General features: G+C 33.0%; 1 protein-coding gene and 1 pseudogene across 2 annotated transcripts; one reads left to right on the top strand and one right to left on the bottom strand.

Annotated features, from left to right (window-relative positions):
* The first annotated feature begins 15,860 nt into the window (after positions 1–15,860).
* LOC105783567 (transcription factor BIM2) lies at positions 15,861–19,037 on the top strand. Of its 2 annotated transcripts, none has more exons than XM_012609109.2 (7): positions 15,861–16,237; positions 16,435–16,519; positions 16,970–17,039; positions 17,184–17,252; positions 17,770–18,158; positions 18,300–18,414; positions 18,602–19,037. In XM_012609109.2, exons 1-7 carry the CDS (start codon positions 16,108–16,110, stop codon positions 18,695–18,697), a joined length of 954 nt encoding a protein of 317 aa, XP_012464563.1. In that variant the 5' UTR covers positions 15,861–16,107; the 3' UTR covers positions 18,698–19,037. The 2 variants fall into 2 exon arrangements, with proteins under 2 accessions (XP_012464563.1, XP_012464562.1); XM_012609108.2 differs by having other exon boundaries at positions 15,862–16,237; positions 17,157–17,252.
* Positions 19,038–19,133: 96 nt separating this feature from the next.
* LOC105783568 (rhamnogalacturonan I rhamnosyltransferase 1-like) lies at positions 19,134–21,156 on the bottom strand (annotated as a pseudogene).
* Positions 21,157–24,373: the final 3,217 nt, after the last annotated feature.

Here is a 24,373-nt window from a genome sequence, read left to right as displayed (position 1 = left end):
TTGATAATAACTAAAGCTGAATACATTATGAGAGAGATCCACGAAGGAATTTGTGGCGACCGCTTAGGAGGGAAACTGCTTGCACAGAAGATCTTTAGGCGAGGATACTACTAGCTCAAAATTTGGTAAAAATGCTACAGACCAACAGGTAGGTGGAAGCTATGAACAAAAAAAATATTTACAACCCTAAAGAAAAAAGTGGATGAAGCTAAGAGAGCTTGGATGAAAGAATTACCAGGAATTTTATGGGCTTTGCGAACTACACCTTACACTACGACGGGAGAAACAACTTTTTCTCTCGTCTACAGCGTAGAAGTTGTAATCGCTGCGGAGATTGGTTTGAGATCGCACAGAATACAAAACTTTGATGAGAAAGCTAATTAAGAAGCCCTCAGGCTTAACATCGATCTGATCGATGAACTAAGAGAAACAACTGAAATTAGAAATGCAGCACGCTACTATAACTTTAAGTTCAGGAACAAACAATTTCAAGTGAGCGACCTCACTTTAAGAAACACAGAGGCCAGCCTACTTACCTTCCAACGAGGAAAAATGGATTCGAATTGGGAAGGGTCATACAAAGTGATAGAAAAGATAGGTTATGGAGAGTATAAACTAGTAAGAATGGATGGCACAATTGTACTGCGAACCTGGAATGCCCGACATATAAAAATATACTATGTATGAGTCCTTATCTTATGAATAAAAACATTTTTCCAATAGCATTTTTTGTCATATTAAGGCTCACAGACGAAGAACTGCAACCTCCAACACAGATAGTGAGAGCAAAACTCCTAGTTGTTATATTAAGGCTCGTAGGCGAAGAGCCGCACCCTCCAACGTAGTTAGTGAGAGCAAAGCCTCAGCTGTTATATTAAGGCTTACAAGCGAAGAGCCATAGCCTCCAATAAAGTTAGCGAGAGAAAAGTTCCCAATTGTCATATTAAGGCTTACAGGTGAATAGCCGCAGCCTTCAACATAATTAGCGAGAGCAGAGCTCCCAACTATTATATTAAGGCTCTCAAGCAAACAGCCGCAGCCTCTAACTCAATTAGCAAGATCAAAGCTCCCAGCTATCATATTAAGGCTCACAAATGAAGTGCTACAGCCTCCAACATAGTTAGCGAGATCAAAGCTCCCAACTATCATGTTAAAGCTTGCAGGCGAAAAGTCTTAGCCTCCAACGCAGTTAGTGAGAGGAAAGCTCCCAGCTGCCATATTAAAGCTACTAGGTGAATAACCGTAGACCTAAACACAATCAGCCAGAGTTAAAATCTCAAAGCCTTACCATCCTCGAAAATTTTCTAAATATAAAATAGCTCTCAGATTCACATTTCCAGCTTATTATTTTAGAAAAATTTTAAGGATAAAATAGTTCACGAATTCACATTCCCAACTTATTATTTTAGAAAATTTCCAAGGATAAAAAGTTCACAAATCCACATTCCCAGCTTATTATTTTAGAAAATTTTCCCAAGTACAAAATAACTTGTATATCCATATTCGCAGCTGATGATTTTTGAAGATTTTACTTAAAGCCTTTATAATGATATAATTATACGACGAGTATAACACACTCGCAAAAAATAGATTTCCTTAAACAAAAACCCTCATTTCATTAAGAACATAAATTACAACACGCATAATATACTTAAAATACATTGCTTTCATTTTCCCCATCAGCACATTGGTTCGTGTTATCAGCAAGGGCAACAGCATTGTTCGCATGAGTAACATCCTCATTCGCATTAGAAGGGACCATGTTCGCGTTAGCTGGGTCCTCTTCCAAGTAGAAATCTAGAGAAATCTTCCAAGTCGACACAAAGGAATCCTATGCAGCCCTCGAGGGGCATAACACATCGAAACTTAGCTCACTTATATCCACCCCCACGAGAGCATTAAGATCCACTTTGTAAACATCAAAAAGACCAACAGCAACTTAGGCATAGAGCAGTGTATTCATCTGCAGCTTCAAAATAGAACTTAAAATATTCTCAGCTGTCTTCTTCTTAAAATCCTCCAAGACCCGACATTGTTCCCTAATCGTGCTATCCACTTTATCGTGGTACTCTCGGATAATCCTATCTTTTTCGGCTGCATGCTCTTTTGTAGCCCTGTTTAGCTCAGCTGCAATGCTTCTTTGTTCTCCTTTTTAGCGATCAACTCGTACTTTAACCCCTCAGCTTTAACTTCCATAATGGACAGGCACTCTTAGATATCTTAGTTTTGCTTATTGATAATCAAGTTCTCTTCCATCATCTTATTGTGTTGCTCAAGAGCTCTTGCCAACTCTGTCTTAATCTCCACGAGCTCCTTCTGACGAGCTTCTTCATACTTTAATCCAACCATGTTGGCATCAGACAGTAAGAATCACAAAGACGAGAAAAGACTCATCACTGAGGGGGTTTATGAGTTTAAATTCCTATGCCACAGATATGAAACCCCACTAATCTCGACGAGTACTTCCTCAATGATAAGTACAAAATGAGAGCCTCGAGAGATAGCTAGAGGGGTGTCCTTATCGATGACGATCGACGAGCTCACAAGGGGAATAAATGGTGAGTTCGCCCGCTAAGAATTGCGAGGACTTGGAGTTCCAACAACAGTGGCAATAACACCAACATGATCTGAATTTCTTTTATTTTGCACTCCAACTGTATGCTGTTCCTATCCTCCTCATTTGTAAAACTAATGCGCACAGCTCCTACATTGGTTTTACGTTTCTTGCGCGCCCTAGTAACCAGTGAATCAATGTCCATAGCTTCGTTGAGCTTGTGAGAAATGCTATCAGTCCCATTTGAAGTATCATTGGAGCCCTGTTTAATTCCTTTACTAGCAATAACCGTGTGATCAGTAGGAGTAGCTAACAAATTAACTTGTTGACTACCTCATTCCCCACAAGAGCAAATGGGCGCAACTTCATCTCACAAAAATAATAAAAATTTATTGGCTCTTTTATGCAAACCATCAATATTAGGCCTTATTCATCAAAGGAGTCATGAGGCCATGTACACCGCTCAGGTAGTGCACCTATAGAACAGACAACGTCCTCGCTATTACTAGGTCTCCTCGCTATGGTCAGATCATCCAAAACCAACAGGCACCTAATGTAAAGTCTTTGAAACTAAGCCACGACATCGTTTGAGGGGAAGCTCTACTGGAACGAGCACATATCTTGACTTGACGAAGACCACCTTATCGAGAACCCAAAATTCTCGTCGAGTTTGTTGCAAACTCAAATATACTTCACCCGATTTAGATGAAGGTTCAAGCATTGATTCACGATAATAATCTTCACCTTCTTGAGATGAGAGAAATAATAGAACCCCAACAAGTTCTCACAATTATGGCCTTTCAATTGATATAGATGTTAAAAAAACTGCGAGCAAGGGAACCTCGCCACACCGAGAGCATTTAATAAAATATACTGTGGCTATCCACTAGGCGAAGTTTGAGAGTTGATGAAGGGAGACGTTGTAGTCCTTGAGCAGGCTACAAAAGAAGGAATACAATGGCAAGTAAAACTCAGCCTCAAGAGAGAGAGGGAGCATGAAGCTATATTTAGTGGTCTTACACAACCGATGTGACCCCTCTGGAATAGAGAACTCGTATGCAAAATTAGGAACTTTTATTCTCCAGACGACCAACACTCGTCACAATTCCTTTGACTTGGTAGTGCAGGAGTAGAGTTTATTCGTCAGTAGAACCGGAGACGATCGTTCTCGCAAAAAAATGAGATTGAACTATTTGATTACTGATGCCCCCCATATTCACCATAACTCAAGTAAAAGAAGAAAACATAAATTTTAAGATTTCTAAAAATTACCTTTTTTTTGATTGCAGAAAATGCTAAGGATAAATGATTTATGGCTCAGAAGGACATCCTTTTAAAGAATAAGTTCCCTTCCCGCCTCTAAGATGATTCGTGTGACCTAAGAAAATCAACTGTCTAAATGCGAACGGACAAAAACGATTAAATTTTCAACGACTAGATACGCACACGTGAGAACCGCTCGCAAGCGTACCCAATAAGTTGCATTTAATGCTGATATGGTGGACCTAAGGAGCGCCACTTTATGACACCTCTTAAGCCCATTCTAAGGGGAGTAGATTGTTATACGTCAATAACCTAAGACTCGAATCCTAGAAAAGATTCGAGCCTCTGACCCATTACCCAACCATAAGAGGACAACAAGGCAAGGCTATAGACCCAGCTAGCAGGAACCTTGCGCGAGCTCATAGGGCAAGTTCGTAGGGACAAGTCGCAAAATTAGCTTGCGAGATAAGGTTACAAACCCAACTCGTGGGGACATAGGGAAGGTCGTAGTTTCATTTCGCATGTACCCAAAGAACTCGCAGAAAGTGCCATGTGCTCCACAGGGCACCCAGACACGTGTCCAGTAGGTACGAAGCTCACCTAAAACACCAATCCTAGGAGCAAAAAGGACCGAGTGCTTCGTAGACACATTCCCAGCAAACTTGGAGTTCGCAGAGAATGTTAGTACTAGGGACAGAGAATGTTAGTACTAGAGGCAGTAGAGTCAAGAAAAAATAGTAGGGCCCTATCATGAGTTGTAATAGTACCAGTAACAACCTGTATAAATACCTGGTTACTCATATCAATAAGACACAAGTAAAATATTACTCAACATTATTCAGTTTTAATCCTAGGAGCTTGTAAAAGGAATCAAAGAAACACAACTTCCATAACAGGTTCCTTATTGAATCAATCTCCTTTCTTAAGTCAATTTTAATGGTACTTTACTAGCTCTTCAAAAACCAAAGTAGAATAGAAAGATTATCCTTGTCTTTATCTATGCTTTGGGTTAAAACAAATTACAATCATTTGTCTCTTCTTACTGGTGAGGCAACATTTTTTTACAAATTTTACAAATGGAAGTCCTTATTTTCATATTTGTTATTCCTTAAATTTTTTCTATTCCGCTTACTAGAAGAAAATAAGTTTCTTGAAATTTGAATTGGATTCCCTTGAAAGGAACCTTGAAGTTGAAAAAACTACCTAATTATTCGAATCCTTGTTGCGAAATCTATAAATTATACGTCCCCTGATTGAACCATAAGTAGTTACTTCACTTTTGTTGACTCTATCCCACGTTGATAAAACTCTCATAAAACATAACCTAGAATCAAATCTTCATTATCTAAAGAAATCTAAAGTGGGAGTGATTTTGTAATGACCTAAAATTCACGGATATCGGAAAAGTACATTGTCTGGCCTCCGTCTTAATGAAATGAGTTAGTAAATAATTATTAGAAATATTTATGAGTCTAGTAGTAAGCTTAATTAAGTTTTAATTAGGTGAATTTAGCTTAATTAAGGGTAATTAGGAAAAAGATGGATTGAATAAAGGGAAAAGTTGAATTATAAATTAAAAGAAAATATAAAGGACCAAAATGACAATTATGCCATTTGTCCTAATTGATATTATTGGCGGCAAATGAATTGGAAAATCTAAGATTTTTCTTAGATTTCATACATTAATTAAGTTATTATTATTTAATTGATATTATATTATTATATTATGAAGTAAATTAAAATAAAGACAAATGTATGGTAATAAAATATACATGTGTAATAATTATATTTGTACAATTGTAATATATTTATTTAATTACTTTTTATTTAAATAAATAGATTTTTATTATATTAAAATATTACATTAATAAAAATAAATAAAATAAGGACAATTGGATGGTGATGATAATAGACAAGTGTAAAATATATGTGTGTACAAATGTAATATAAATATTTGTTATTAAATAGATATTTATTATAAAATTATTATTTTAATGATAGAAATGAAGGAGAAAAGAAACAGAGAAGCATTCGAATAGGGAGAAAGAAAAGGAAAAAAAAAAAAAAAGGGGAAATTTAGGTTTTAAAGCTTGGAGTTTAAATTGGTAAGTCAATTAAGTTCTTTTTACTTAATTTTGATGTTTTAGAAGATTGAGAATAAAGTTTTGTTGAAATTAAGTTGAGGTTTTGGAAGTTTTAGGTTTTTGAACATAGTTCATGTTGAACAAAATAATGAATTAGGGGTTTAATTGAACGAATTTCAAGATAGAATTGAAAAAGGGATTGAATTGTAAAGTAAGTTATAAGTTTTACATGGTAGGGATTAAATTAAAAGAAGTTTAAAATTAGGGTTTTAATATGAACATTGAATAGTTAAGTTGAATATGACAAGATATTAAGTAGAAATGAAGTGTGAATTGAGTTAGAAAAGTAAATGAGTTAATTAGGATTAAATTGGAATTATGGTATAAATTGAAAAGAAATTCAATTAATTATTGTAAATTAGTGTTGTATTAATAATAAAAAAAATTATTATTTTCGTAGCTAACAAAGAACCCGAGGCATCGGCACTCAAAGGAAAGGAGAAGGCTATCGAGGACTAAAACGAGAAATTCACGGTTTGTATTACTATAATTCAAACTACTATTTATTAAATGTTATATTTAAATTTATGTGTATAGTAAGTAAAATTTTAAGGTAGGTATCAATATTGAAATGAATGAAATTGAGATGAAGTATGATTATGTATGAATATTTGATAGTTTATTGTTGGAAAGTGGAAAACTGTATCGAATTGAATTGTACTGTAACACCCCTTACCCGTATCCGTTGTCGGAATAGGGCACGAGACATTACCGGAGTTTACTGAACATTTTCAATAATTCTGAGTCATTTATTATTCATATTCTGAAAATAATCATAATGTTCCTCTATTGGGCCCTCGAAGCCCAAAACATTCATTAGGAACCTACTGGGATTAAATCGGAATCATAGGGAATTTTTCGCAAAATCCTATATATATATATAGATTCTAGAAAAAAAATTTTATTTCCGAATTAGGTGCAGGATTCATACGGGCGTATCACATAACAAATCTTTTCATAAGAAATTGCATAACTGAAACCTTTTCACTCTTTCATAAGCCCAATTATATTTTCATCTAAGCACTTACCATTCCAATGCACCTTATAATTAAACATATTCCCATTTAACAGTAATTTGGCTCTTGCCAAAACTTCAAGCAACAACATTGGTCAGCGTACTTTAATATTGACAAACTTATTTTCTCGCCATGTCTCACTTAAATTTATTACTCGTCTTAATACACATAATTTTTCTTGTATCAACGTATCAAAGATAGTCTCATATTTACATGTCATGATACATATCATTTTCTTGTTGTTTCTTCTTAAATAAAAATCATTCAATTCATTATGACAATATTTCATGTACCATAATTTTTATAAGTTCAATGTATATTTATTCCAAAGGCAGTTCATAATCTTGAATATGCATAATTATTAGGCAAGTTTCACATACATGTATTTTCCATGTCATATTTCAAGATATCAAATAATTATCATTTCTATGTATTTCAAGTTTAATTTCATGATTTTAAGTACTTATCATTTTCTATTTTTATCCCGTTGAATTTCTCGGAATTTCGATGGATTTCCAGAGGTACACTTTAGTGTACAAATTCGGGCCCGTCAATTCATATTCATGTGCGCACATTTTCCAATTCAGAGAGCACACTCCCGCGAACCTCATTTCTTACAATGGATTACCATCCAGCTAAATCCCAAGAGAGAGCACACTCCCGCGAACTTCATTTCTTACAATGGGATTATCAGTCTAGGCTAAATCCCCTGTAATATAAACTCATAGAGTATTGTCGAGATTACCAGTCCAAGCTAAATTCAAACCCTAATTCGGATTACTCGTCCGGGCTAAATCCATTTTCCATATATTATTCGGGAGGGCTATATCAAGATCACCCGTCCGAGCTAGATCTTTTTCACACATATTCTTTGGGAGGGCTATATCAGGATAGGATCACCCGTCAATTCCTTTTCAGAGATTCATCGAATTTTCCTTCCATTCAACCGTGATTTCTTCCCCTTTTTATCAAATATATCAAAGTTTCATCAATTTTCATACAATGACCGTTAAAATCATATTCACATCAGTAACATACATTTCAAGCATTGAAGAATATAATTCAAGTTATACGAACTTACCTCGTTACTTGTTCGTGTTTACAATTTCACTAATCCGATGTCTTTTCTTTTCCACGTTCAAGTCTCGTATTTGGGTCATTCGGATCTTTATAAATAAATTTGATCATTATTTTCATTCATTTCATATTCTAATACATTCAATTAATGCTCTAGGCAAGATTACCATTTTGCCCCTAAGCTTTTAATTAATGACGATTTTAATCCTTAGGCTCAGAAAAATAAATTCTTGTAATTTTAATCCTTGTTTTAAGCCTAATTATTCCCATGCATATTGATAATAGCCCATGAATTCTAAAAAAATCAGAATTTTTCATAATTTCAACACTTTTTAATTTAATCCCTAAAACATGTTTTCACCCGATCTTGTTCTAATTTCATTCAATTTTGTAATTTAAATAGATAAGCAATCCATTTCATGCAATTTGGTCATTTTTGACATTTTTACAAAATTACCCATAAAGTTTTACTTTTATTCAATTTAGTCCCTGAGCCTAAAACGTGCAAATTATCCATACTAGCTGAATATTCATTAATATATATATAACATGCTTATAAGTAACATTATCTATGATTTCACTATTTACTTGTAAATTTATTCAAAGCTGTCCATTTGAGTCATAGTCACTAAATTATTTTTATCTTGAGATAAAGGACTCCAAATTAGGATCCGCTAATTTTCCCTGAAACTAGACTAACATATATTCTTACCATAAAATTTTCAGAATTTTTGGTTTGTCCAATAAGTACAGTTTATTCTTTAAATTCACCTCTGTTCTGCTGTTTGACAGTTCCGACCCTTCTTCACTAAAACTTAATTATCTCTTTGTATAGAATTCGGATGATGTTTCCGTTTGTTTCTATTGAAAATAGACTAATTAAGGATTTTAAATATATAAATTTAAGCCCATAATTATTTTTATTCAATTTTTATGATTTTCCAAAGTCAGAACAGGGAACCAAAAATCATTCTGACCTTGTCTCACAAAATTTATTATATCTCATGATTTACAATTCCATTACTTACACTGTTTATTCTATGAGAAACTAGACTCAATAAGCTTTAATTCCATATTTTTTCATTCTCTAATTAAATTTCTACGATTTTTGGAAAATTTTCAAAGTCAGATTACTGCTGCTGTCTCAAAACTATTTTAATGTAAAATGTTGATAACTAAATTTATAACACTTTCCTTTCCTTTCTCTTCAATATTTTCTATCACTTTCTCTTATTTCCTTTTACTAACATAACAAAAATATAGAACCTTATATAAGGAAACTCTACATCAACATTAATTTCCTACTTTTTCAATAATATCAAACTTTTAAAAATATATTGAAATCTTAATGTTCTTATCTTGTCATATTGATTTCAATCTTTAACTTGATTTTCTCTCTCCTCCAGCTTCTATTTCTTGAATCTAACTTGATATTCTAGCTCCCCATAGTCTCCTTGTTATCTTTCTCTCTTGATGGATATGGAAATTCTTTTGATTTCTAGATGAAAATGGTAATTTTTTGTGAAAGGACCAAATTGTAAAGTAAAGAAAGTTTTTTTCTTTCTTGTCTCTTCATACGTTGGAATGCATGGGAGAAGATGGTGATTCTTCATCTTTCCTTCCATATATATATATATATATACTAAATAAAATAATAATAAAATAATAAAATATCATTTAAAAATCAAATTAAAATATTAATAAACTAATATTTATTTATTTAATTAATCTAAAATATCTCCAACATCATCATTATCTTCTATATTTCTCTCTCTTCTAATTGACCATTTTGCCCTTTATGATCTTTTAAAATTTCATCATTGAGTCATCACTTAATTTGGTAAAATTACGATTTAATCCCTCAAAATTCTTCACCTTTTTCAATTTGGTCCTAATCCATCCATTTTCCTTAGTTTCTAGATCATTCCACCCTTAAAATATTTACACCATTGGTCCTTCAAATTTTTCATTTGTACACTTCAACCCCTCAAATTTTGAGTATTTACTCTTGGGCAACAAAACTTTTCTTACTTTTGCGATTTAATCCTTTCTTGAACTAATATGTTATAATATACTTCTCAATGTTGACATAACTCTAAAATTTTCCCTTTTGTCGCTTTATTTCCTTATTTTATTATATCAAAGATAATATCTTACTGTAAAATTTTTTGGGGTATTACATGTACATTGTAAGTGAAATTGAAATTGAAAAAGTAATTTGAATACCCTATTAACTAATCGGGCTTAGTCGGATATAGTTGGCATGCCATAGGATTGGAAGAGTACGGGAATTTATCAGCTTTGTCGATCAGGCACTATATGTGACGTATTAGGCACCACGTGTGTCGTTTCAGACACTTTATGTGTCGTATACTGCTTCTGATATGTTCATCAGGTACTGAGTACCGTTTTAGGCACAACGTGCAGTACTGATGTGTTTGGTTGGAGTTCGTGTATCCGCCAAGGTCCAGGTTTGTTAATAGGGTGAATAGTCGAAATGTGAGAATTGAATAAATTTGATTGATCGTACGACTGAAAGTATAAGAAAGAAATTGTTAGTCGAATTGTGAGATTTGAAAACATGAACCTAAGGTTCATGAATTGATAAGATTCAAGTTATTAATATATAACATTGTTGATGAATTATTATATGAAATATGAAACTGAATGTAAACTAGTTCTTATAAGTTATAAATTTTACATGTTTAATTTTATATGATTAATATTATAATTCATTAAAGTTATATAGTTTTAATTATGGTAATACCACTGAGTATGAAATACTCAGTATACTGCTATTTTTGTGCGTAGGTTAGTAGAAATCAAAGGTCCCGGTTCAGGATCTAGATCAATCCTGACTTCAGAGACAATTTGGTGATGTAATCTTTCTTTTAGTAAAAGTGACATGTACTTAGATATTATATATAAATTATGTACTTAAGTCTTGTAACTTTAGTTGTAAAATGATGTCTAATATGGATTATAAGTATGAAATGAAATAATATGGCATATTTGGTAAATGTGGCATGAAACTAAAATGGAAATAAATGAAATTATTAGTTAAATTAAAAATTATTTATGAATGATCAAGTAGATAAATTGTTAAATTAATATTGTAGGCATAATTAGGCGTGTTTGAGTATGGAGATGGATAGGTTGTTATATTGGTTGTAAATTGGTTATGGTTTGAATTTGTAGGGAAGGTTAGTTAATTATAAAAGGGTTATATTGAATTTAAAAAAATAAAATTCCGGAGCACTCGAACAAGTCCCGATTCACTTCTAATACGTATTCTGGGCCTCGAAGGTCGATGAAAGGGACTAAATCATTAACTTATAATATGTATGTTATTTATTTGTGAATTTAATCGTAAATTATCTGATATGTTCGGTAATGCCTCGTAACCCTGTTCCGACGATGGTATGGGGTTAAGAGGTGCTACAGATTTACTAATTAAATCTCTATGGATCCATTTTTTTGTTTTTTTATTCTAGGTAAAACTTCCTTAATGTATCAACTACTGTAGGACAGGAGGAGTTCTATTAGGCAACCCATGCTTTTTTTTTCCTTTTTTCTTTTCACAAATGGAGAGTTTCAGATACAATTCGTATATTGGAAAAATTACCATATATAACACAAAATTTATCCATCGATTCCTTCAAGTCAAGATTCTTGGTTTGTCATTATACCCCGAGAAGTGGAAAGAATTACAATCTTCGTCCCACCTAAAATTATAGGAATTTGTTGATAGTTAGAATAGATTCATAGACCTAGTCGATTGATCTGTCGTAAATTTAAAATATTTATATGCGGTCCTTTTTAATTCCTTGTCGTAGGGTTAAAACAAAAAAAAATATTTGTTGCATTTCCAATGTTTCCTTACGTTATTGATAAAACCTTCTTGTAAAAGTATTTTAACAATGATTTTAGTGATGTTAGTAGATCCTATTTGAATCTTTCCTTTTCAATTCAATGACAATGACAACATTGCTATCATATCATATTATCATCCCGTTGTCGCGTTTGAGTTCTTTACAAGTACGTACAATTACAACTTTAATCACTTCTGATCTTTCTAGAGATGTATTTGGCATTACTTCCTTGATCACAACAACAATAACGTCACCAATATGAGCATATCGATAATTACTAGCTCCTATGACTCGAATACACATGAATTTTCGAGCCCTGCTGTTACCTGTTCCTTCTATTCTACTTTTGATAAAAAACAATGTGATCTATATAATTGGTAATTATAATATTATGTCTTACGAATAAGGCTTCTAACTAGTAAAATGGAAAACAATGGTGGGGGGGGGGGGTCATGATTTTGCCTATTAAATAAAAAAAGTTTCAATTTAAGATCATATATATTTCTTTATGCATGGGTTACAAGTAACTTACTTCTTGGCCCAAAACCATGACTGGTCACAAGTTATCTTTGAATCCGACTTTAATAATTTTGTTTCTCCACTAAACTTTATTGATTAAGTTGAATGTGAGAGTACTATGATGATTGAACATCTTTAATCTTTAAGTCATTAAGTTATTGGTTGAATATTCAATTTCTAAATAAAAACTTATTCCACTTTTAAATATGTTACTTATACTTCTTAGTTACTATTATTTAGGATTCGTTTGTTTGCATGTAAAATAGTTTTCGTAAAATGATTTCGGAAAGTTACTTCGTTTTCTGGAAAAGTTAATATTTTCCAGTGTTCGGATGAATTTGTATAAAATATTTTCTATTATTTGATGATTTCTGAAAATATTTTATAAAAGATGTTTTCAATGAAACAAACATACATTTTAGATTTTTTATATCTTTTCATTGTTTAATTTCCTAAAATAGTTTATAAAAGTTGTTTCCAATGTTAACATATTAATCATCTGTCATAACTCTTCTCTCTTTTCTGCTTAATATAGAAAGTGCTAAGAAAATAATAATGCTAGAAAGTGCTAAGAGAATATGCTTGCTTCTGTATGAATTCGACTCAGATGAAATCATGGTGTAGTATTGAGATTTGAGATGATAATGCAGCTATGCTCAAAATGATATTCATAAAACACATCCCTTTTTAAACTTAATGTGCAAACTGTACAGTAGATTGATACTTAATATTATAAAAGACAAATAAAACACACACACACACACACACACACATACACACAGACAGAAAGGTTCAGCTCCACTATCTCCTACTTCATGGAAAGATCATCCATGATGTTATACAAGTAGTGAATTTCCAATGCTACTACTTTTCTTTAATATCTACGCCTTTTCATCAATAGCTTTCTTTGGGGTTACAACTACATTGATGGCACCAAGTTTCTTAGCTTTTCCTACCATAATCTCAATCTTCCAAAAAACAAAGACAAGCACAAACAAATAATTAGATGTATGAACAGTAAGGACTTGTCAGTTAGGATGCTATACAACCAAGGCAAATAATTAACCTTAGTTTTCTCGATCTGGCAACCCTTTCGATCCTCCTGGGTGCTGAGTACAATTCATGTCATTATCCCTATTTTCATTGCCAAACAATCAAAATCAATGACAACATACCAAGTAGGTAGTTAAACATCAATGATAATATGATGTTATGGCTATTATTTTTGTGGATTAATGCTCTCTGCTTTGATATAGCATTTCATTATGTTTGCGATCACAATAAATGTCATGGCCATATTTTAAACACAGACATAGCTTGGTGCTAAGTTCCCGACATAACTTTTTAAACACAAACAAAAAAAGCACCACAAGTTTCACTCTTATCTTTTTCCACAGTCGATTATGAAATTCATGAAAATATTCATTATGGTCATCGCGGGGGGAGGGATAAAGTACAATAGATTAAACCATAAAACGGAGTATACATTCCTTATACATTCTCCTTGAAAGCCATACAACAAGATTGTAACACCCTTAACCCGTCTTTGTCGTTGGATTAGGGTTACGGAGTATTACATACATAATATGATAATTAATAACATTTAACTATCCAAATATTACATTAAATAACAAATAATCAAATTCAAATGTCATTCATAGCATAAATACGATTGCAGACCTTAAATCGGATTTACAGGGCTTTAAAAATAATTTGGGAACATTCAGAGACCAATTTGAAACAAAATTGAAAGTTTTAGAAAATTTAAAAATTTTGAAAACAGGGGTCACACGCGTGTGTGGTCAGGCTGTATGACAGAGCCCATGCTGTGTGGCATAGGGACATGCCGTGTGCCAGCCGTGTAACTTTCAAAATAATTTCACATGACCATGTCGCAGGCCATGTCCCAGACCATGTGACACGCTGACTTAAAATACACAGACATGTAAAGAGACCGTGTGCAGCACATGATCGTGTGACAGCCAGTGTCCCAGGCCGTGTGCCCTTAATTTTTCCTTCAAATGCAAGTATACTAAAACATGCTTACTTGAACATCAAGCAACTCATTTACTATCAATTAAACCTATTCAAAACACACTTAAACAAGCCCAAAACATGCCAAAAATCATCTAACCTAAGTGCCTAACCAATGTGCCCTCATTGACACCACAGTTCAATATCCAAATCAAATTCACATTTCATACCAATTTAGATTTCATTCAAAGTTCTCAAACACTTATAATATGCTACTGACAAAAGAAACCGAAAGAGAATTACTTCAGTCAATAAAATTCAAGTCAATAACAAAGCCGTAATAATCTAAGTGAATTACCTCCAAATCTTCCTTGCCTTTCTACTCATTGATTTGTAGCTCAACTCATTGTGTTACTTCCACAATTAAGACTTCTTTGGAGTTAATTGTCTTGATCTTCTTGGTCAATTTGCTAACCGAAAGCCAATTTTACCCATGGATTTCTCTGATATGGACAAGTCTGATGCCCCGTATTGACAAAAGCACTCTTTCTTTGACTTGCGATGTTGATGTCTACATATATCAACCCTTTTTGTTTATTATCCCTTTTTGTTTATTATCCCTTTTCGTTTTCGCAAAATTAAGTATCATTGACCTAAGCTTTAAAGCCTCATTCTCTAGCTCCACATCATCTTCTTTATTGATCGTAGATCTCTTGGATCGCTTTAGACAGTCCCGCATCCTATGCGAACCATAATATAAGAAACACTTGACTGACTTCTTTTCATTCTCTCTGACCCTCTTGGCTTCAGCAAAACTCAAGATCGAACCAAGCTTCAATGGTGTTTTTTTAGGCTCATCATCCCTTTTGATGGTAGAAAACATGAATCGTTTTAGACAATCCTTTACCATATGCGAATCGTTACAAATGAAGCATTTCACTGGTTCCTTCAGTTTGTTGTAGGGCTTCCACTTCCCATTATGTGGTTTCTTATTACCACCATTTCCACCATTGTTGTTTTTAACCTATTCTTCCTTATGGTCTTCCCCACCATTGCCCTTCTCCCCTGGATTGGAAGACTCGAATTTAATTTTTCTTAGAACAAGCTCAATTAAGGACTCTGATATAGTCATGGCTTTGGTGAGTTCCTTGATCCCTTGATGTTGCAACTCTCATTTCATGACTGGAAAAACAAAGAAACTGAGAGAGAGAAGGTTTGGTGACTACTACTTGGTAATCCAAGTGGAAATTAGGTGACAAAATTAATGTGCAACATCTTACTCATAATACTCTAATAAACAAATAGGTGATCGTTTGTATTAAACTGGTAATGTTAGTGACAAGTGTTGGATGATTGAATCATAATTTTAACTAGAGTTAAGAGGCAGTTTACTTATTTTTATTTATTAATTATATAAATTATAAGTATTTAGTGGAAAATTACGTGATTTGAGGGCGAGAAAGAAACTAGTTTAAGCACACACACTGTTCTCGTCGCTGGGAACCAACCAACAAAAGGAGTTCCATAATTTTTGTTCTTCCAATCTCATTTTCTTTCCAAATTCCTTCACTTTTTTCCGTTCCTTTTATCTATTAATTCCAGCAAATTGTCTTCTTTCTTTTCACTATCTTTACCTTCTTTATAGTGTGTATATATATTCTTTGTCATATCTGGAGGAGGAAAAAGAAATGAGAACGGGAAAGGGAAGTCAAGAGGAGGAAGAGTACGAGGAAGAAGAATTTGGTTCCAAAAAAGGAGGCTTTTCTTCAAATCAAACTATGTCTTTCAACCCCAACAACAATAGCACCACCAACAAAGGTATATTATTAGATTGGATCCCACTCTTCATGCCCAGATCTCCCTTTTCCCCTTTCTTCTTTCATTGTATATTTCTACATGATTGTTTCTTGAAAAGGGTATTCTTCTTTTACTTTTGTTGTATTTGGAATTCTGGGTTTTTTTTTTGGTTCCTGTTCCGGTTTTGTTTTATATACATTCTGGGGGTGTGGAAGCAGATGGGAAAAACAATGATAAGGCTAACGCTATACGTTCAAAACATTCTGTCACGGAGCAGAGGCGGAGGAGTAAGATTAATGAAAGGTATTTGCTTCTCTTTTCTTAGTAGTTCTGTATGTTTATCAAGTTAAATTTCTGGTAATTGCATAAACCATTGATTATAATGGGGTGGGGTAGGTTGAGGCTTAGAAAGTTTTGAACATTTTTAGCTTAGGGGTTGGGGTAGGTTGTGGGAATATTGATGATTGAAAAGGAAGTAGATTGTCTAGCTAACTGACTGCATTTATTGATGTGTTAAGCTATTCGATTGCATTAGGAACTGGAGGTGCTTATGAATCAGTTTAAAAGAATGGTTTAGTTTATAAGGTGTTTAACCTGAAATGGCTCCTTAAATTAAGCTGTTATTGGTCCTTTTCTAGCATTGAGTTAAATGCTATGGAATTACTATTGATGTTCTATGCATTCAACAGAGGTTGTGAATTTACGATGCTTGCTTAAATTTTGTGAACAATAATAGTTCTCTGATGCTTTTAGATTTCAAAGATTGAGAGATTTAATACCAAACACTGATCAAAAGAGAGATACGGCTTCGTTCCTGCTAGAGGTATGTCATGAATGTGTAAATAAGAAAATACCATACTATGTTATTTTATCTAGTTGTTTACCTTTTGAGAAAATTCCGCATAAAATTTTTATGGACTCGAACGATGTTCTTTTGTAGGTGATAGAGTATGTTCAATATTTACAGGAGAAGGTTCAAAAATATGAGGATTCATACCAGGGATGGAGTTCTGAGCCGGCGAAACTAATGCCATGGGTATGTTTGAGTAGTACGTTTTCTATCTTGAGGTTTAAATAGTATGTTTTTGTTTTTGGTTGGAGTGGTTAATTTGTAGTTTCATTAGGCTATTAGGTATCTACCTTAGACATTTTGGTATTATTTGTGTTTAACCTCTTCATTAAGCTATTAGGTATCTATACCTTTCTTTTTACTTCCGATGGGAAATTCAGTTTCAGAAGCAACAAATTTCTTAACCAATGTTTTAATTATTGCTGCAACTTTTTGTTGCAGTAATGAGATAACATACTCGATTTATTTGATGTATATTACTGAATTTTTTTATTTTATATTAATTATTTCAATAATTTAATGCGTAAATCTATCTGCTCATAATTGCCGCTGTGTTTCGGTGCTTTATATTGCTTACTTTCGAGGTGTTAATTTCTTTTATTAATAATGTAGTTTCTCTTGAACAAAGCCTCTGGATATGGTGCCTTCTTATTTGAGGTATTAAAACTCTGAATAATGACTGACTTCTTCCTTGCGGTAATAGAGAAATAGTCACTGGCATGTTCAGAGTCTCGTTGGTCACCCACAAGCTATTAAAAACGGTTCTGGCCCAGGGGCAACATTTGCTCGGAAGTTTGATGAGAATAACACCAATATTAACCCCACGGTGATCACAAGTGGGCCGAATGCTGTAGAAACTGATCCAATCAGATATGTTACATCCAAAACTATGGATTGCCAAACTGAGTTGGCAAACAACGGAACCCATCTGCCCATCCAAGGTGAGAATGTGCTTGTGCATCCCCTTCAGAGACCAGTCTCTGAGACTCAATCGACTGAGTGTCTTGTTGGCAATGATATACCGATCAATCAACAGGAGGATCTGACTATTGAAGGAGGAACAATTAGCATCTCTAGTGTCTACTCTCAAGGGTGGGTATATCTTCTTTCACTACTGTATTTTATATATTTAAGACCTTATCTAATACTTTTCTAACTTAAACAAAATTCCATTTAGGTTTAGGGTACTGAATATAAGCTGATAATATGTTTATGGATTTTGATGTTGACCAGCTTATTGAGCGCTCTGGCACAAGCACTTCAAGGCTCAGGTTTGGATTTGTCACAGGCCAACATGTCAGTGCAGATTGATCTTGGAAAACATGCAAATAGAGGGCTATCTGCTAAGGTACGACTGAAACAAAGAAAAATCTTGGTCTCCTTTTCTCGGTTGGTTCTGCTCTCGGGTTTATCGACAATTGTCTGATGTTCTTTGTTAAAACTTCTACAACTTTCTCGACGAAATTAGTCAATATACAATAATAGATTTGTATAAACTTGTGCTGGTTTTTATTTGTTTACTATAATGTTTACAGGAACCACATAATTGCCCCCATCAGGCGATGACCCATCTTAGAGATGTGAGCAGTGGAGAGGATTCTGATAATGCTCAAAAGCGACTGAAGAAATAAGACCGGCACCTGGGTTCCATAAAAGTTCATTTCAACTCGGTTATCCCACCTGATCTTTCTTTCCTGTTTCATCTTGGTTTCATTTGGTTATTGTATATGCTGCAGTTTTGGTTCTTTTCTAGAGGTCCAAGTATCGATCATTGTTTGTCGTAAGAGTAGTCCCCCTTAGATTATGTGTATTTTCATGGGGGTGGTTCATTAGAATTCTGTTAAGGTGATGTCAAGGCGTTTACCTTTTTTTTATCATGGATGTATCATACATTTTGATATAAATAGCTACATAATGGATCAAAACAAAAAAAGTAGTATTACTGTTTGATTGATCTTTCAAGTCCTAAAATATGGTGTATGTGTAAACACAACAAGATTACTTTAGGATGTTGCATATCAATGGAACAAATATATATATGCATATGATCTTAAGGTTTATCAAGTATTAGTTGATGGTAGAAGCAAATGTTGGCAAACTGTCCTGAGGATTAGAATAGAAAGAATCTTCTTGTCTGGCATGATCTGGATTCTCCTTTCTCTTTGCTCGTTTTCCTGTACGATCTTCATGGATTTTCTTCACTAACAAAGAAAACTCATCCTACAACGTCCCATTCTTGTATTCTTCAATTAGACTGAACAAAAGCTTTCTGTCCAGTGAAATTGTTTGGCTTAAATCCCAAGTATCTGCAGAAAATGAAGAAACATGAACTGCAATATGTAAAGACATGGTGGAATCGGGCAAACTTCATAGTCAGAAGAAGGGTTAGAAGTGAATGCCCGCGATGGCCTTGGACAGCTACTGCCATGTTCCCGACAAAAGTAGGCATGAAAATATCACTTTCTATTGCTACAATATAATCCATTGCAGCCATCTGATCTGCATGTTCCATGAAAGGTTCAAGCTCTTCTGGGTTTAATGTTTGCCTTAAGGAAAAGCAATGAAACATGATAAATTGGCTTAGAATTCAATGTAAAAAAAATGTTTGTTTTTCATTGATTTTTGAACTACTGACCAGATTTGGATAAGTTGCTACAAGGTCTGCCATTCTCTTCTCTTTATTGTATATTTCTTCGGCTGCAATGTAAATTGTGATGTTCTTATCAATGTCTAATGCTTGTAATACTAGAGCTGTTTCCTCCGGAGTTAAAGGGCACAATCCATGTTTGCGTTTCTTATTTGAAGCAATCGGTTTATGTCGCCGTCCATCTTGGGAATATCTGAAAACTAACATTGTTAGATCAAATATCTGCATTTTTTATTTTTGGTTCCTGTGTTTATCGCAGTCACAAACATACTGAACACGATTACTCACTTCATTTGTTTTACGTCTTCAGCCTCTTCTTTCGTTAAACCTTGTTTGCAACTGGTGAATGCCAATATATCCTTCTCGTACCTGAGATGAAGATCCAAGAAAGGACCCTTTTCTCTCAAGATGTTAACAATTTTTCTTCCGGTTTCCTGGATCGGTTGAGTAAACCTCAATGCTTCGTAGTTCACACGACACTGCAATCATTGGAGCTCTATAGGCAACCCATTATTGGCAAGCCTGCCATCAGTATGAGCAAACAGCAAAATTTCATGCTATTGTATCTGAGGAAGGATCTGTAAACAAATTTATATCAATACTAGTTGTTGAAATAAAGTTGAGTCAAAAGCAAGAAATCTTGGTGTAAAGGTCGGGAAAATGGGAACCAACCCTTTGAAGATAATATTCTAAGCTACCAAAATACATTGGAAACATATAATAAAGCGGTTCAGGTTCTGCTTTTCTCTTCTGTTCTGGAGGTAACTCTTTCAGTACTTTAACCTCGTCTCTCAGAGATGTAATGAAATGATTCACATAACAAATATCTTCAAATTTGCTGCCATAATTAAAAAAAAAATGTCAGGATAATAGTGAACAGGTTGATGCAATGGTGGCTGAAGAGTGAGCACATCAACCGATTGAAAGGTTTTACCTGGTATCATTCCAGTATGTGCCATGAGCAAATTTAGGAACAATTAGTGTGACGTTCAGATATCTTGCAATGAACAAAAAAAAAAAAAAATGCATGTAAGGGGAATCTGAATACTACTATGAATCTCAAACATGTTTTCGTTTACTCACCCCAAGTCTCTTCTGAGTCAATCCTCCGTTAGGTGAAATAATTAGATATCCATTGTTTTTATAAACCCCTGCAATGACCAAATTACAACAAATTTCATTTCCATCATTACACAACACAATTATCAAGAACAGTTAGCAGTTACTTTGAGGTGGGAAATCATATGGGATATAAAATGCAGATTTTGGCACCATGATTTTATCATCAAGGGTTGCCAACTGCATAGCAAAGACCCAAAGGATAAGTAGCATGATTAAGGTTACAACTACCCAGAACTTAATACAAGCCAATGAAGAAGGCTGCTTGGCTGCTACAGTCTTCATATTTTTTTCAGCTTTAGTCTCCTCCTCCAATGGCTTCATACAATAGATCAAATCGAGGCATATATGTTACATATATGGTAGTCAAGGAAAGACAGTAGTTCTTATAACATGATAATTAAACTATATGAATATATAAATGCTGGAGGATGTACGATGGATTAATTCAATTTAACCAGGAATAGACTGAATCAAAATAATCATTTGGTTGATGCACAAAGTGAAGCACATGTTTGTGGTCTCTTTGGAATGTTTTTTTATTATTAAATTTGATCATTTTCAGCTGTAAACATGGATGATATCTTGAGAGAATAGACAGTGACATAATCCTGTTTATATGTTGAGTAAAATATGAGTTGAATTAAGCTAGAGCCGGTCGATTTTATGTGCGTAATGTTTTGTATTTAATTTGGCCAAGAATAAATTGAATATTTAGTTTCGGGTACATCAATTATGTTTATTCTGAATTGAAAAGAAACCCATGCATCACATTTTATCCAATCCTGCCATTTAACATCTATAATTATATAAAAGATTAGAACTTTTTACTGTACCCAAGCCAACTGCCATTTCTTTTTCCTACCACATCCTTGCTTTTTATTTGTATTATTCTCCTTCTTCTTCTGTTTTTTTTTCCTTTATGTAAAAAAAAAAAATCAATTATCATTAATGATTTCTGTCATTAACTACGTGGACTGTTAAAATAAATTGACGGGCCAATCTAATAGAGACACATGGTAGCTTCTAGTTTAATCTAATATTTTTCTCATAAAAATGATTAAATAATAATTATAAATATTAAACAAAATTTTAAAATAAAAATATAAAAAAATTAAATATTAAAAATATGAAAATTTATATAAACTTAAAAATTATAAAATTCTAATAAATTATAAAAATATAAAATTAATAAAAATATTTATTTTTTATAAAAACATATTAAAGTTACATAAAAATCATAAAAATGATAAAATATTAAAATTCATATAAATTTATAAAAATTATAAAAAAAATCATAAAAACTTGAACATGAATGGATTAGTCGATTGGACCGATTAGACCAAAATCGATAAGGGTATCGATCTGGAGAAAACCATTAGATCGGTTGACTTGAGAACTGGAAGGTTGAATCAATTTTTATTAATTTTAATATTTTTTAATATTTTATTTAATTGAACTACACGGGTTAGTCGAACTAGTAAACCAGTAGCCTGATCGGTTCAACCACTGGTCTAGTTCTGAAAACATTGGTTAGAATATTTCATTCTGGCATATGCTAATAGTTAGATAATGAAATTTTGGTTTGATAAAAATATTAAAAAAATTGGTTCAACTGTCCAGTTCCCAAGTCAACCAATCTAATGGCTTTCCCCGAATTGATACCTTGTCGATTTCAGGTTAACCAATTCAGTTTAAGGTTTTATGATTTTTTTTTATAATTCTTATAAGTTTATATCAATTTAATATTTTTATTATTTTTTAATAATTCTAATATTTTTTTAAATTTTAAATATTTCAAATAAGTTTTATTAATTTCATATTTTTTTATAATTTTATAATATTTATAAGTTTTTATATATTTTTAATTTTAATAAGTTTATATCAATATTAATATTTTTAATATTTAATATTTTTATTTTCTTTTATAAATTTCTATGATTTTTAATCATTTGTTATGGGAAAAATATTAGATTAAACCAACGTGTCACCATTAGATTGGCCTATCAATTTATTTTAATGGTCAACGTGGTCATTGACGGGAATTATTAACAAAAGGGCTTAATTAATTATGTTAGTTAGTGACAGGGGCTTAATTGAATACAAATTTAATACTGATACTTACATGATTTTTTTGCATTTTTAAAGAATATTTTTTACATATAAGATTTTTTTTAGCTTAAACTCTTAGAAATAAATTTGATAGGTTTTTTTTTTAATTTGATACATATTATGGGGCAATTTACCAAAAAAAGCCTATTTTTTTTTAAAATTATCGAAATGGGCTCGGTATTTTATTATTTACCGGAATGGGCCTTTTCCGGCAAATCGCGTCCACGTCAGCGCGACTTGCCCATCTAATGAAATTTCATGTAAATAGTTACACTAAATTATTTAAATTATTTATAATACCTAAATTATCCCTATTTATTTGTTATATTACATAAAATACTCCTTTGAAAATACAAAACATTATGATAGCTAATTTAAAATTTATTCTCCACAACTAATGAAAATCATTTAAAATGCTAAAACTAGATCTGTCTGAACAAACTATAAGAAAATCCCTGGAATGCTGTGATTTCTTCGTCTTCAACAAAAGATCTCGAGAAAGATCACGGTGAGGAAAGCTTGTGCTTAATGAGGAAGCAAATTTGGACACTCGGAATCATCTAACAATTATGCAGAACAACAGCCGTCTTTCTTCACAGCTGAAACACCATCCCGAGAGCCGACATTGATGGTTTGCCCCTTGGGCAATGTTGTTTGATCATTCCCTCCTTTGAGTGCTTTTCGACTGATCACATGATGTATTTGAGTTAGTATTTCAGTGAATGCATGCTCAACATTTGTAGATTCAAGAGCAAATGTTTCCATAAAGAAGCGCGTACACGTGGACGCGACTTATTTGTTTACTTTTTTCTCCAAAACCCTAAAAATCCTAAAAACCCTAAACCCTAAAATCCAAAAACCTACAAGTCAGGAAATCGCGGCCACGTCAGTGCGCTTTGCTGACGTGGCAGCAAATCGCGTCCACGAGGGGGCGATTTGTTGCCACGTCAACAAAGCGCTTTGACGTGGCCGCGATTTCTTGGCACGTCCCCTGACATCGCGCTGACGTAGACGCGATTTGCCGGAAAATGGTCTATTCCGGTAAATAATAAAATACCGGGCCCATTTTGATAAATTTATAAAAAATTAAGCTTTTATTGGTAAATGAACCCATATTATGATCATTGCATATTTATATTTCCGTTTACAATATTTTTTGGGGTCCATTTACAAAGGTTTTAAACTATTTATTGTTTTTTTATCTATTAATTTGGTTCAAAGGTTTTATTTATTTATATTAATTTTACTATAATTAATATAATAATTAATTAAAACATTTAAATAAATATATTAAGCAAGGTGTTAATATAGTTTTTAATTATTTATTAATCTTTCAAATAAGTTATAACTTCAATTATATAAAAAATAATAATCTGATGTTTTTAATAATCATTTTGTATTCTTACAATAACTCATTTCACCATCACCA

The sequence above is a fragment of the Gossypium raimondii genome, chromosome 13 (genome assembly GCF_025698545.1).
Source record: "Gossypium raimondii isolate GPD5lz chromosome 13, ASM2569854v1, whole genome shotgun sequence".
Classification (NCBI taxonomy): Eukaryota; Viridiplantae; Streptophyta; class Magnoliopsida; order Malvales; family Malvaceae; genus Gossypium; species Gossypium raimondii.
This window is presented reverse-complemented; position numbering and strand designations above follow the sequence as displayed.